This window comes from Borostomias antarcticus, assembly GCF_949987555.1.
Source record: "Borostomias antarcticus genome assembly, chromosome: 13".
Lineage (NCBI taxonomy): Eukaryota > Metazoa > Chordata > Actinopteri > Stomiiformes > Stomiidae > Borostomias > Borostomias antarcticus.
Window position 1 is genome coordinate 13,842,650 of NC_140246.1, and position 16,551 is coordinate 13,859,200.

General features: G+C 46.5%; 1 protein-coding gene across 1 annotated transcript; it reads right to left on the minus strand.

The window, feature by feature from the left end:
- Positions 1 to 206: 206 nt before the first annotated feature.
- slc13a4 (solute carrier family 13 member 4) lies at positions 207 to 16,391 on the minus strand (the record flags this gene model as incomplete). Its single annotated transcript, XM_084447841.1, is given in 14 exon segments — positions 207 to 344; positions 648 to 785; positions 1,610 to 1,771; positions 1,944 to 2,071; positions 2,585 to 2,706; positions 3,102 to 3,203; positions 3,524 to 3,625; positions 4,157 to 4,276; positions 6,621 to 6,874; positions 7,605 to 7,671; positions 7,673 to 7,834; positions 8,205 to 8,341; positions 11,974 to 12,102; positions 16,272 to 16,391. Coding segments are annotated over 14 exon segments (1,881 nt in total).
- Between the last annotated feature and the right edge of the window lie 160 nt (positions 16,392 to 16,551).

The window sequence follows — 16,551 nt, forward strand, 5'->3', positions numbered from 1 at the left end:
TGCTTAAACCTATTGGATCCTCTCAGATCTGCACAAGTGGGAAAGGGGCTAGACTAGAGAGGGCATGTCTCCCTCTTGAGGTTGCATCTTCATTCTTCTCTTCAACATAAAAACACATCCACCTCTCTCTTTCTTTCTTTCTTTCTTTCTCTCTCTCTCTCTCTCTCTCTCTGCCGCTGTCACTATACTCTGGGGCCCTCTTGTGTTTATAAGCTCTCGGTGACGTTCCGCATGACGGCCCAGGCTGGGAACTCTGTGAGGTTGAAGAGGGGGACCCCCCAGGTCATGATAGCCAACATGACCACGAGTACGCCAATCAGGTTCACCCCGAAACCTGCCTTCACCTGGAACACAATATTCATGTGTTAATGTTTGTTGTGCAGAGGTTGTAATGATCACAATCACAGTGTACTTCAAAAGACAAAAATAAACGATATCACTGTTTGCTTTCATAGCATTTGCACTATTTTGAATCACTTTCGAAGTATGAAAAGTCATCATGTAACATTCCAGTAAGGCCCTTTGATGCTGCAGGTGCAGAGCTCTGTGTGTGTGTGTGTGTGTGTGTGTGTGTGTGTGTGTGTGTGTCTGTGTGTGTGTGTCTGTGTGTGTGTGTGTGCGTCATGTTGTTGACGCTGACATCCCACCATGTCACTGATCTGCACATGGCCGTAACTGAAGACGATGGCGTTGGGGGGGTTCCCCACAGGCAGCATGACCCCGAAGGACACGCACATGGTGGCGGGGACCAGCGTGTAGAGGGGGTTGATCTGCAGGGTCTCCGACTGAAGGAGAGGAGAAGAGAGGGGGGGAGCAAGGGAGAGCGAGAGAGAGAGATTATTACTATTATTATTATTGTTATTATTTATTAAGTATATATTTTCTTTTCTTTTTCTCCTTTATCTTATAATATTCACACTTATTTATTGGTTAATTCATTATTTATGTTCATGTCTTTCTGCTTTGGCAACATGTTTTATTAGGAAACATCAGAGTTTCTTGACTTGAGAGAGAGGGAGAGAGAGAGGGAGAGAGAGAGAGGGAGAGAGACACGTGGAGAGACAGAGGGACACAGGTCACATTGCTGGGACAGACAAACAGGACAGTGTGTCTCACTAATATTGAATGTGGCACAGGGAGGGGCGCCGGTTTGTTGATGCTGACAGAGGAGAGTAGTCCAAGAGAGTAGGGGATCAGAGACATGCATTTCTTTTAAACTTACTTGAAAGTAATTCAGGGGAAATTTGATTTGGCGCAGTTAGCACTTTTGGAACAGATTAGATTGATTGGGTAAGATACTGTAAACCAAGTGCACCCCAAGTATTTGACAGTGTTTGCAAATAAAGAAGTGTATGCAGGCTTAGTAACCTACTACTGTGTTTTAATTATTGTAGTGCTCATGACACCTGCCCCAGAGACTATGGTTGAAAATTAACCAATCTGGCTAAACTGGCATATTTACAGAAATGTTCCTTAATATGCACTGTCTCTGTATTTTAAACCAATAAACGAAAGTAAACTATGAGTGGAGGAAGTGGATGAGTGGAGGAAGTGGATGAGTGAAGGAAGTGGATGAGTGGAGGAAGTGGATGAGTGGAGGAAGTGGTACCAGGGCGGAGAGGATGGGCAGGAAGACGGTGAGCGTGGCGGGGTTGCTGGCGAACTCTGTAACCGCGGAGACCAGGAGGCAGGCCAGCAGAGCGACGGCCCACGACGGGAGACCGTTCATGGGCTCCAGCTGTCTGCCGATCCACACAGACAGCCCTGACACCTGCACACACACGCACACACACACACACACACACACACACACACACACACATACACATGCATGCACGCACACACACACACACACACACACATATACACACAGTCAGCATGCAGGAGAAAGTGACTCCATATTTAAAGCCACAATAGGATCGCTGCACTGAGCTGTGTCTCACCTTGCAGCCGGCAGCGAGAGCGTAGCCGCCTCCTACCAGGATGACGATCTCCCAGGGCATCAGCCTCTGGAAGTCCTTCCAGGTGATCATGGGGGCCATGGGGTCGGGGTCTCTGTCCAGACTACCGTCTAGGGGCCGGAGGAGAAGTGGTTACCAGCTATGACCAGAAGGGGTCCTCGTCCTCACTGAGACGCTGGTCCAGGTGCTACGCTGACTGATCTACCCTGTCACTTGTGTTGTTTCTGGATGTTCTCTGTAGCCTTGAGGGATTTCCCCCCGCTTCCTCAAACATGTGTGCTCTTGAAGTTTGACAGCTTTCAACGAAGTTTGACCGCTTTCAACAGTGATTGATGGTTCTGTTTTTATCAATAGGTCAGGGAGTCATTTTGACCTTGGGGACAAGCAGTATCCAGGTTGTAAGTCATACTGGATGGTATGTTGAAAAGTTTTGGTTCTTGAAGTATTGGTTCCAGACTGACTTGCAGTGAACATACAGTATGTAATAAATATAAATAAATACACACAGTACATACATACAGTACATACATACTGTAGACATATAATACACACAGTACATCATTATGATGATAATTATGTAAATATTCTACATATGGCTTGAGTGGATATATCATGCATTTCACTTTGTGAACTCTGACCTTTGTTCCTGCTGCTGAAGGCAGGAGAAAATGGTCGCCGGGCCGGGATGAGGAAGAGCAGGAATCCCAGGAGCACAGACACGGTGGCGTCTGTCCTGTAGCCCTTCCTATTGGACGACAACAACAACAACAACAAGAATAACAACAACAAAGTCAGCACTCAGAGAAAACAAGACAGATATGAGTACGGGAAAGCAGGTGTTGACTCCTGCCTGATGCAGAAAATAGTGAGTAAGGTGTACAGTAACATTAAACTGAGGACAGTTTAAGCAGTATTATAACATTAAACTGAGGACATTTAAGCTGTATTGTAACATTAAACTAAGGACAGTTTAAGCAGCATTGTAACATGAAAATAAGGACAGTTTAAGCAGTATTGTAACATTACACTAAGGAAAGTTTAAGCAGCATTGTAACATTGAACTAAGTTTAACAGTTTAAGCAGTATTGTACGTGTATTGTAAGTTTGAGTTTTGCCGTAGTTGGCCTATACATTACGTACTTCTCAAACAGAGAGGTCCAGCCCGGGACGAAGCCTGGCTCTCTGGTGAACCACAGCAGCGTCATCAGGATGAAGAACACTCCTGTCACCACCTCAGGGTAACTACCGGCACAGGAGTAGGACAGACACACACACACACACACACGCACAGACACGCATGGACACGCACGCACACACACACACACACACACACACACACACACACACACACACACACACACACACACACAAACACAGGTAAATACTCCACTCATTTTAATTAGCTATAAATGTTAATTGTGCATTTATCCGAGACGAAAGGGACAATTTAGCAGTTCAATCAATTAAGAAGAGAGAGAGAAAGAGAGAGAGAGAGTGAGGGAGAGAACACAAGAGCCACAGCCAGAGCCAAAGAGAGGCCTTGTTGTTTTTGTGCTCCTGACCTGATGGGCCCCAGCTTCTTGTACTCGTCGTGGATCCTGTTCTCTGACTGCATCTCTCTCCTGGTCTTACGCTTCTTACTCAGAGAGCACGTCTCCCTAAAGCTGGCCAATCACAACCACACAACACTGGATTAATAGCAGTGGGAAGGAATGTACTTGGTAACTAGTCAACAGTAGGATGTAATCTGTCTCTAAACTGGACAACACAATGGGCTTGACAGATGTCCTTTAGATGGTAAATGGTAAATGGACTGCCCTTATATAGTGGCTTTATCCAAAGCGCTTTACAATGGCCTCTCATTCACACACACAATCACACACCAATGGCGGCCAGCTGCCATGCCATGAGCTAGCCTGCTCATTGGGAGCAAATTGGGGTTCAGCGTCTTGCCCAAGGACACTTCAACATGTGGACAGGAGGAGCCGGGATTCAAACCGCCAACCCTGCAGTCATTGGACGACCCGCTCTACCTAATGAGCCACAGCCAACTACATTATGTGTAGTTAGAGGTTATGTTCATTATCTACATTCTGATTTGATATACCTGTAATAGGGATGGATAGAAACAGACGGTACATTGTATTCTACATGGGGATAAACAGAGATAGAGAATATGAAGAGTTGGCGCTTACTTGCATCCCAGGAAGAGGAAGTGTAGCCAGACCCAGGTGAGCACCAGCATGATGATGGCGATGGGCAAACTGAAGATGAACCAGGTGCCAAAGTTGATGACCTTGGCATCAGGATAGCGACTGCAGGAGGGGATCAGAGCTCAGTGAGGCGGGAGGCTGGAAGCAGACAATTTAACGCACAACCTGCAGCGTCCATCGTGTACCAATTACCCACACTAATGACTGCATCTCTGAATAGCGCCGAAGCTTTTGGTTCAAGTCCGGCTTGGGCTGCCCCAGCGCTAGCTACAATCAGTTTCTCAAGGATAGAACAGGAGCCGAGAACCCTAACCCATCACACCCGTAGGGTTCTGTAAGAAGGCAGGACATCGGCTGTAAAATGAGGTCACCCAAATTTATGCTTACATATCCCCTCTCTCTCTCTCTCTCTCTCTCTCTCTCTCTCTCCCTCTCTCTCTCTCTCTCGCTCTCTCTCTCTTGTACCCTCTCTCATGATATAGATGGGAGTTTGTCTAGTTGAGTATTTTTTATCTTGCTTGTATCACTCTTCACTATCTGCCCCGTGACAAGATGGAAATCCCTGAGCCCCCCACTCCCTTCTCCCCATGACTGATAAGGCTGTCGAGGGATCAATGGGTAATTTTTTTTTTTTTTTTTTTTTTTTCGTGATGACGTCTGGCTTCCAGGCTAATCAATGGGAGAGTTGCTGTTCCATATTGACTATCAGTAGGAAGTGCTTATACTAGTGGCTGGATCTGGTCTGATCTGGTGGTCTTTGCAACACCATTTTATAGTGATTGTCAATGCTGGATTGACCTGGACTAAGATGGCGTGTTGCAGAGGTATTTCACTGCTGTGTACAAATAGCTAGGGTAAAGCTGAGGGGGACCACAGTGTCCGAACCCCCCCCCCCCCCCCCCCCACCATAGTTGTGATTGGATAGTTAGATAGAAGGCACGTTCGTTGCCATGGATCAATCAGCCATGCGTCTGCAAGTTACCATGGAAGTGATCAGACACTTTGTTGAAGTATAAATGCTAAATGTCGGTCAACATTTTTTTTCTGTCGACAGACATTTGTCGTACGACACTTGTCGACTGAGTATAAATTAGGCTTAAGAGTCCATCAGTTCTTTGTTAAAGTGTTTGTGCAATAACAACCAGGCCCACAGCTTGTTTAAAAACCCAACAACCGAGGGAACAAATGATGTCAGATATCTGTTTGATTTGGCCCTCCTAGGGGAAGCCTACCTCCTCGCTGATGGCAGGGGTCGAAACTCTGCATGAAGAGGGGCTGAGGGGTCACCAGAGTGACCTTTGCCCTCTGAGTGGCTCTAATAATGATAAACAAGCTGACTAAGATAGAGGCCAGAGGCTCGATCTGTTCAGTCTCTCTCTCTCTCTCTATCTCTCTCTCTCTCTCTCTCTCTCTCTCTCTCACTCGCACACACACACACACACACACACACACACACACAAGCAAATGGTGGCAAAATGGATGGCAAAATGTGCCTAGTTATTGCTCTAAAAAAACATGCACATATAGACAATAATCAATTTCTGGTGTAGTTTTGAGTTCACTATTGAGCTGCTTACGCCACCAATCTGAGCATTCTTGCACTGACATGTCTTCTTCTGACTTGTACTGTAGCACACATCCATCCACACACACGCACACACACACACACACACACCCATACACACATAGAGTCACCTTTGTCCAAAAGATCTACAGCTGACATGAAAAGAGGCTATTTTCCCAGGCTTAAAATGGTTTAAAATGGCCAGGAAATCCGCTTTTTGGGTGAGGTGGGGGGGGGGGGGTGGATTAAATAGCCTGGCAGCGCAATCCATATCACGTTTCTCTCCACAGATCAGTCTGGTAATGCTCTCATTCAGACAGATTTCCTCCCAGACGGTTTTGGCGGGTTTGATATGATGACTGCACGCTGCTGGTGCTGCAGTCGGTTGACATGTTTCTGTCGCTTGGCGCTACTGCGTCACGCCTTTCGTTGCTCTGATTGGTTGTAGGTCTATCCAATTGCGTCCAGAGGCATTTTGATCTACGCCTGTTGATAACGCTCCTCGGAAATAGAAAATGAACTGACAATTTCCAGACCATTCACATTTTTGGGTAATTACTAACTACTGATTAAACCAATTCCAAGCCTATTTGGCCTTTTTCACTCCCCTGAATCCTGGGAGGCCCAGTTAGAAATGGCACACATTTATTTAATTTCATCTATTTAATTGACTCATTGAGGAAGAGATACTTTGCCGTCACACTCATGTCCTCTCCGTCCTGTAGAAGTAACCTCTTGCACTGATTTGCATTAAGCCTAATCTGCTTAAATAGACACACTGTCGATCGGCTGCTCAAAGGCATTGGGGTATCCTGCCTGGAATTGCCCTACAGGCTCACCGGTGGTCAGTCTGGGCGTGGGGGGGGGGGGGGGGGGCATCACCTGTTGAACTGCTCGGCGAAGATGAGGTTGGTGGAGGTGCCGGTGATGGTGATGAGGCCTCCGATGGTGGCGGCGTAGGTGATGCTGAGGGAGAGACACTTGCAGATCATGTGGTCTCTCTTGGTGGGGTAGGGGGAGTCTCTCCTCTCTGTCTTCTTCTTAGCCTCCGGGACACTGACCGCTACCTGACGCACGGAGAGGAAACCATACAGCTGGTATGAAATGAGAGACTCTGCTTTCGTAGGTGTGCGCATCTACGTGTGTGTGTGTGTGTGTGTGTGTGTGTGTGTGTGTGCCTCTGACCTGAGGTAGGTGTCCATTGGTCTGCCTGGGGAACTCCTGGCTGGGACCTGACCTCAGAGACACACCATTAGACTCCACAGTCTGAACCTGGGAGGGAGGAAGCACATACTGTCAGGAGAAACGTTCGACTTCAAAGATACTTTAAATAAGACTTAAGTTGAATAGATAGAAGCCTTTATTTAGACAGGGAAGAACATACTGGGACCAGGTCTCTTTACAAACAACATATACAGTAATTCAGTGGCAGAGTACAGAAAAATACAATATATATGTGAGCGTGAGGGAATGTTTTCAGGCCTGTTTTTCTGTGTTCTTGTTCACGTCTCCATGTCACTATCTGTGAGGGTGCTTGTGGTGGATGATATTGGATGGATGGATGGATGGATGGATGGATGGATGGATGGATGGATGGATGGATGAGTATATGGGCGACGGGTGATATCTGGTGCGGAGCACTGCGTCTCACCTCGGTCAGAGTGCACAGCTCCCGCTTAGTACAGCTGTGGACAGTCAAGAACAACATGTTGACATAACCACCGCACACCACAGGTCCCCTCACGTCAGGCCCTAGATCAGGACTCACCTGTCTTCACAATAGAACATCTCTAGATCCTCCTTGTCTGCAACGGAACAAAAACAACATTGAGTATAATGAGCAGCAGGCAGTGAAAGTAGCAGCACTAACAGCGGTGATATTTCTGACAAGGTGGCGAGCAGGGCGCCCGTCCGTACCGCTGTCCGGGTCCCCGGGGGCCTCGACGGCGTCGGAGTCCGCTTGGGCGTCGGCGGCGCCGGTGCAGATGAGCTGCTGGAGGACGGCCTCGGCGATCGGCATCACCATGGCGGTGGTGGAGGTGTTACTGAGCCACATAGACAGGAAGACGGTGCAGCACATGAACCCCAGCACCAAACTGGGGGGAGAGAGGAGAGCGCTCGTCATTGCAAGCGTGTGTGTGTGTGTGTGTGTGTGTGTGTGTGTGTGTGTGTGTGTGTAGGTGTGTGTGTGTGTGTCTCTGTCTGTGGGTGTGTATGTATGCATGTGTGATGAGTGTGTGTGGTTGTGTCTGTGTGTGTGTGTGTGTGTGTGTGTGTGCGTGTGTGTGCGTGTGTGTGTGCATGTGTGTGCATGTGTGTGTGCATGTGTGTGTGTGCATGTGTGTGTGTGTGTGTGATGAGTCTGTAAGCGTGTATGTGTGTATGTTCAGTAAGTGTGTGTGTGTGTGTGTGTGTGAGTGTGTGTGAATGTATGTGCTAGGGGTGGTGCAGTAGATCAGTACGTACATGCCAGGCTTGGCCCCGGCGATCATCACCATGCGGAGAGCGATGCGTTTGTGGAGGTTCCACTTCTCTATGGAGGCAGCCAGACAGATCACCCCCATCAGCAGCAGAGTGGTGTCTTTACAGTACTCCGCTGCCACCTACACACACACACATGCACACGCACATACACACACAGGCACACGCATGCACGCACATTAACACACATGCATACACGCATACACGTGCACGCACGCAAACACACACACACACGCACATACACACACACGCACACACACACACACACACACACTTTAATACATTATATTTAAATAGGTACATAGTAACATACAGAATGAACACCCAGCAAGTCACCCTTAGTTTCCACCCTATTTCCTGAAATAATCCTGCTACTTTCACTGTTAAAACCAGTGGTATAGTTGGGCTTTGTTATAAGCTAATTGTTTTTTCAGGCCTGGTTTTATGTCTCTTTGGTCTTCACCTCTCACCTACAGTTTAAGACTGGCCTGGTGAATCTAGAGACCAGACTACTTCCTCTGACTGGCTCTCCACATCATTCAGCTCATCGGGTCTTTGGAAATGGACATGGCGCTTCACAGCAGTACATAACAGAAACCATAGAGACAATATTTGAATTCTATGACGCAACCCCCCCAAAAAGAGCAGTGGACTCAGATGGATCAATCTGGGGGATCCAGCATTCTGGCTTCGTTCTCCTCTCAGAAACACAACAACAACAAACAAACAAACAAACTCCCCACGGAGCACGTGACCCATAACACAACTGAGTCACAACACATGACAGGAAGGGACGGTATTGCACGTAACATCTTCCTGTTTATGGCAGGTAACAAGGGCCTCCCCCCCCCCCCCCGTTTACAAAATCAAACACATGCCAATTAACACTGGCATTAAGAAGCAATCCTGGTGATTTGGAGGAGGGGGGAGAGAGGAGCCAGCAGCGCTACAGTTCCACGTGCTGTACCTACAGCAGCCTAGAAAAGGTTGCGCAAAGGAAATGGCGTGTTTACCAAACACGATTACTGGGGTCTTACAATTTGCTTTGTCAGGTTTGTCAACACGATTTGCTCACATGGGTCACCGGTTTGGACCATGTGATCCATCATGGACATCCATTGGCACCGTCACACTGTAAGGACAAGCAAGAATTCCAATGTACCTGTACTGGTTACATATGGCATATAGCATATTACACTTTCTATTCTATTTCTTTTCTATTCTATTCACTGATTAGGGCTACGCTAGTGTGACAAGTCACGTCAAGTCACTTAATTGTCACTTAAAGGACAATACCGGTCTAAATAGGATTTGAGCTCCTTAAACTACAGTAGTCACCCAACGTATATCACATTACCGCAATCAATTTTCCGAAGCAAAGCTCACATTAAAAGATATTTGCATTTTCGCGTTTTACTTACATTTCAAAAGTTGAATGTGATGGCTTTAAAACATATTTTTAAATTGTTCCCTCGATGCACTGACAAACTAAACTAACCAGTTAGTTTCAAATAGTTTGCAGTAATTTTTATTTTATATTATTTTCATTTGAATCCGTTGAACTCCTGCGCTACATTCTCCACCTACGCTAGATTCTCTACCCAGCTTTGCCGTAGGCTGTGCAAAGAGGGTTAAAACTAAAATAATAACTACTGAAAATTATTTGAAACTAACCGGGGCGAGTTTGTCAGCACACCAAGGGGACAATTTAAAAATAGGTTTTGAAGCCATCACGTTCAACTTTTGAAATGTATGTAAAACACGAAAATGCAAATATCTTTTAATCTGAGCTTTACTTCGGAAAATGGATTGCGGTAATGTGATATATGTTAGATGACTAGTTTTAGGAGATCAAATCATATCTAGACCGGTATGGTCCTTTAAAGTGACTTGACTTGACTTGCAAGCTTGACTTGTATCATCATAGCGACCATTCCGGGGGTGAGGTCACCTGCTGTGCGAGTCACAGGTCAAAGGTCACAAACAGCAAGGGAGCTTTTCCGAGCCACCGAACAGTGTTATCCATTACATTTTGTGTCTTATCAATGGGGCGGTGTATTCTTGCTATGATATGCTGTATGATATTCTTCTCTATACTGTAGATTGAGCAGCGCTAAGCAGATAGTAGCTTAGGCCAAACTGGGTGTCTGACTGACACAGATGGCTTTACACCAGAGCTAATAGAGCCATTGTAGATGTCAATGCCTATCTAATCAGCAGCCTTTGAGGTTCAGTGAGATTCACAAAATAAGGACAAACTTTTAGAGGAAGAACTTAGAGGATCATATTTTTTCTCTACATTAGAGCTGAGTTATGAAAAAGTGCAGTTCCCCAATTATTTTTCCCTGTCGTGGAATGCTACGGATGTGGAGTAGGAATGTCCCGTGCTGCTTGCCGTCCGCCAGGCGAACCCGGTGCCAGCGTGATCTGGCTGTCTGCCTGTGGCACTGGCTGGAGATCAGAGAGCTAGCAGGGGGGCTGGTTACATAAAGCGACACACACATAAACACACACACACACACACACACACAGTAATATACAGTACGAACACCCTGCATGTCATCCTGTCTGCAAACACACAAACGCGCATTCAAACATTAATAGTCCTTTCACCTAATTCGTGTTAAACTATAGGCTATATACTGTAATCTGATCACCTGACTCCTGATCACAGCCACATTATCACATGGGTAACTGGATATCTTAGCAATTAATGTATTTACAGTACATGATCTCCTTTGACTGTAAGCCCTACAGTACATTGTTGAGTCTCTTTGTGGTGTGTCGTGACAGGCCCCCCCTTATTAACACACTCAATAGGCTAACGTGCATGAATATTTTCTAGGAAGTCCATTTCAGACAGGAAGTCCATTTCTTTTCATTTGAAATATATGCTATTTAATGTTCACAATTGTGTTCTGATCATACACTATTCAGTAGGCCTATAGTTTATTTTTGTTTTATGGCAAAGACCATCGACTTGTATCTTATTTAAGGTCAGCATTCTGACCAGGGCAGGCTCTGGGTGAGGTAGGGCCACTCAGCCAGGGGATGATGTTTTGAGGATGACGGCCATAAAATGGAATCGAAGGTTAATGTTCCTGTGATAATGTACCATTAATATGTACTGAAGGAACACGAAACCAGTCATTTATATTCCGCCCTAACACACTGCTCCACTGAACACCCACCAACACCAACCAACACCAACCAACACCAACCAATACCAACGTTGGACTGGTATGCCATGTTGGTGACTGTTGGCGTCGGTTGGATGGATTTTAAGTTGAATTTTAAACTTCCAACATTCTAACAACAATTGCCAACTTTAGAACGTTGGGTGTTGGGAGTTGGCGTTGGCTGGGGCAGTGTGCAGGCACGCTTACTGATTACAGCCTTTCCCACATTTACCCAATTCTTCCTAGCTCCGAGTCTGAATACAGCTAATCGTTTGGTGCCAGGGATTTACACACACCTCCCATTGAAATTCTACTGACTACTGGCCCCAGACAAACAGCATGGGCCATTTTCATTAGAAACACTACACCTTAAACCCATTTCAATATCACACACGTCAGCATATGGCAACGGAATTACAAATAGGGCACCTACTGTAGGCCTACTAGGAGCTCAATTAGTAGAGAGAGAAGATAGAAGTATACAGTAACTGTGCAAGTGACAAAAACTGTAAACTGACAGGGAGTGAGAGAGAGAGAAAGAGAAGGGGGGGGGGGGGTTGTTATGGCTTACTCACCTCGCTGGACTTAAGGACGCCAAACAGGGGGTACAGGAAGGCTGGCACCAGGGCAGCGGCGCCCAGGGGTACCGCCTCAGAAACCCAGTACACAGCTGTCACCATCAGCACGTACGCACAGCAGGCCTCCTACAGGGACACACACACACAAACTGAGACTGGCGCTCAATGTACAGTCGAGGTTTGCTAGCTCTCAATGTTCATAGTCATGATGCAGCTGATACTACAGCTGATTGTGAATGTTGGAGAAAAAAAATCAACTCATATGTCCTGGTTGACAAAGATGAATCCAGGAGTTCCAAAGACACAGTATCATTTGATAAATAAAGGTATCATCAACAACACATTCATTGAAACCAACCCATAGATCGATCCTGCAGAGTGAAATTGTGCATTCTGTTAGAGAAACTGAGGGGCCACATTGCAGTTCCCTGTAAGAAACACAGCAAAACTCTACGGTAACTCAACACCTATGTTCGGTACTGATTGAGCATGGTCAGTAACAACAATCATCTGCAAACAATAGTCAACGAACACAAACAACTGTGGCACACTATCCAACAAACATGTTGGTTGGTCAGGGGGCAGGCAGTGTGCAGGCAGCTTAAGATCACAGCAGTGCTATAACTAAACCCCATCCAAAATCACCATGGGACACTGGACAAAGCTATCCAATTATGAGCAAATCTTAAATCGTCTAATTCTGTTGTTTAATAGCTCAAATTTTCTCCCCTTAAAAACTATACCGGTTAAAGCTAAGCTACATTCGGTAAACTAGTCTGCTAACTTGTAACATTGAAAGAGTTGGCGTTAGCTTGGACCTACTCTAGCCCAGTCACTGCTGAGTGACCCTGTGGGATGCCTCGTGGGGTAGAGTGTGTGACAAGTCAATGAAACTGAACAGGCTGTCTAATGCCCCGGTCTGCGCCCTCTGAGAGCCGGACCTGCATATAATCCTGGTTTAGTAGGCTAACAATTGCACAGTGAACCTTTCGTCCCCCACCCATGATGCATGTCATCAGCATTAGGACTGTCAAAAGTGAAGAAATTGAGTTCAAATATATTCAAATTTAATTAGTTAGGGTTCGAATAATATTTGAATATTAAAAAAGCATCAGAGAGGGAGGGAGCAACAAGCTTTGTCGATGAGGCTGGTGGCCGTGGGGAAGAAGCCGCCTCTGTGGCGTGCGGTCATGGTGCTGATGGACCGCGGCCTCCTGCCTGAGGGGAGTGGCACGAAGAGATTGTGCCCGACGTGGGAGGGGTCGGCTGCAATCTTCCTGGCCCGCCGTAGGGTCCTGGAATGGTGCAGGGCCAGGAGGGAGGGCAGGTTGCAGCCAATCATCTTCTTGGCAGATCGGATGACGTGCTGCAGTCTGGCCCTGTCTTTGGCTGTAGCGGCAGAGTAGCAGATGGTGATGGAGGAGGTGAGGATGGACTCGATGGTGGAGGTGCTGAAGAGTATCATAATTTTCTTTGGTAGTCTGAATTTCTTCAGCTGCCTCAGGAAGTACATCCTCTGCAGTTCCTTCTTCATGAGGAAGCTGGTGTTTATTTCCCACTTGAGGTCCCAGGAGATGACGGTACCCAGGAAGCGGAAGGAGTCCATAGTGGCGACCGGGGAGCCATTCAGAGTGATGGGGGGGCTGATATCTTCCTGAAGTCCACGACCATCTCCACTGTCTTAAAAGTGTTGAGCTCTAGGGGTTGTTTTGGCCGCACCAGGACAGCAGCTGATCAATCTCCCACCTGTAGGCGGACTCCTCAGGGATGAGTCCCATGAGGGTGGTGGTGACGTCTGCAAACTTCAGTAGCTGGACAGCCTGGTGGCTGGAGGTGCAGCTGTTAGAGTGCAGGGAGAAATGTAGGGGGGAACGGACACAGCCCTGTGCTTAGGTTTGTTTGGTACAGAGAGCTCTCAACTCTCTAATTCTAAGCTACTGTATCAGCAAGAACTATCAACTAACCCTTTTTCTGTCCTAGTGTTTGTAGATTGCTGTATATAGAAAGTATAAGAGAATACTACAGTGCACACCATTGCTATCTAACCCTGGGAGTGGGAAAGTGAGCCTTGGAACGTTCCTTTCACACACAACGTGGAGGGACTTAAGTGAATGTGATCCTTCTCCTAAACAGGCGTCTTTATTGGTAGACACGGCTCTGTCTTCAGGCAACACACACACAACACACACACACACACACCTCCACGTGTGTCAGGTCCTAGTCCAACAAGTGTGCGTTCACTGTGGTGTGGAGGGTTGGAACAGTGAGGGGTTTGGCATTGCTCCACACAGGCGCCAAACCCATGAGACACACACACACACACACACACACACACACACTGAAGAGTTTCACACTATGATTATTGTTATATAACACGGTTGACTGTCGCAAGAAAGCTTAAAAGTGCAATAGTGTAATTAGATAATCTAGCACAGAAAGGTTTGGCCATGGCATGGTGTGGCGTGATGTATTCACGAGGCAGCAAGGACACTAGCAGCTGATCATGACAATATCAACATAACATTCTCCCTTTGCCCAAGAAGGCATGCTCTAACTTGAGCAACACATGCGCAAATCTTACCACCTGTGTTGGATAAGATTTAAACACGTGTTGGTCAAATTAAAGCTCCCCACAACCACCTCCACCACACCTTTGGCAGGATATCTGATCTGTAGTCATTTGGTTATGCAATATTACATAGAATATGTAATTCATGTCTTTATCCTTCTCTTTCCTCTAAGTACTTGCCCAGTATGTTTTGGAAGTGTGCACATGCAGCATGATGTATTATGACTCTGAGGGCTGGATGTGGTGTTACAGTAGAATCTGACTAGCTGAAAGCAACACTGATTACAAGCAACTAAATCAACATGTTGAGTACACCCTTTAACTGTTCTAGACAAACTGTGACCCAACACATAATGTTTTTAGAAAATAAAGGCCGACTAGATATTGATGACTTTATCAGGTTGTGTGGTCAGCTGTTGATCTCTAGTTCAGGAGGCTTCTGACTCAGCAGAGAGAATCATGGATCAATAATTGGGTGGTGCGTCATTGAAGATAACCGTGATGCAATGGATGGATTTGCAGTTAAATCAATTAACTAACTCAGTCTCATCCTGTTCTTTGTCTTCCTACAGAATGCACAGTATAGGAAAATTGTTTACATGGGAACTGAGATAATAGGGCAATCTAGCTCACTAACTCTTGTAAACGTGTCACTCTAAAAGGATGTGGCAGTATTTGACTATGCTGAGCGAGTATTTATTTAGTACAAAAGGAAGTAGCATGGAAATGTGAGTTTATCAACAGGGGGCAAAGGCCACCTCACCTTCTCAGACTATGGTATGTGATCCTGGAGCCACCACTCTCCGGATAGTAGCCTGCATCAGTGTCTCAATCAAAATGAGAGAATGTGTCAATCACTGTTCTCCCTTTCAAACTTGATTAGACAGACAGACAGACAGACAGACAGACAGACAGACAGACAGACAGACAGACAGACAGACAGACAGACAGACAGACAGTAAGCTGCTATCCTCACTTTCTGGTTTGACCATGGTTACTGTTGGCCTGTTGTCAGGTTCTTGTTAGAGACCCAAGAGAGACTTTTGATTATAGCAAAATTGGGACGGTCAAGAATCCAACTACCTATGTAGCAGTAGGTCTATTAATTTCCATAAACTCTACACATGAAGACCCCTGTCATTTCGTGCAGCAGTCTCCCTAGACTGCTCCCTCCTGTTGTGAGACGCAGAGAATGACAGCGAGGGGATAGCCGTGCAGCTGTAGCCTCTCTGTTACGCTGACATGACCCTCTCTGTCCGGGAAAGATTTTAACTTTGGCCTTCAGGCACCACAGGTGGTGATCGGCCGGCCAATCCGCATCTAGCCCAGTTATGTGACTTACGGTAATGACTTGGGGTTTGGCAAGGATTGTTGCTACCTGTGGTGCCAAACCAGCGATGTGATTCGCGATGTGACATGCATTTGCGTAGTGAAAACAACCGCGTGGTGCGCTTTTGCGCACGCTTTCCGAATGCGTAAAATACATGGATGATGCGCAAAACCAGATTACTGTACGTGCGTAACGGAGTGGCAAATGTTGTACTGTTCGTCCTATTATATATAATACGTAGCCTATAGGTTACGTGTGCAGTTTTAATGCTATTCTATCCAGAATAATGGTTTTAGAGCCACATTCACTCTAATGTCCCCTAAGAGATCCTGTAGCCTAGTCGACATCTGCCCTGCCGCCGAACACACAGGCGGTAGCTAATTTAGTTTTACTCACGCTGGTGGGGTGAATCAGCGGCAGCGGCAGCAGCAATAGCGGGATCAACACCACCAGAATCAGCTTCCGCGCCGTCCACAGCTTCTTGAACAGATCCATCCTGGCGGCCTCCAGCCTCATCGGTGTCCCCGGAGATATGCCGCGCCGAGAAGCCCGTCTGTCCAGAACTGAAGAAATATCACCCGCGTTGATGCTGTCTCCCTTTTCAAAGCAGTTATGCGACAGTACTAGCCTACTTGAGAGTCAGTGAAAACGCATCAATTTGTCTCTTTTTAAAGCT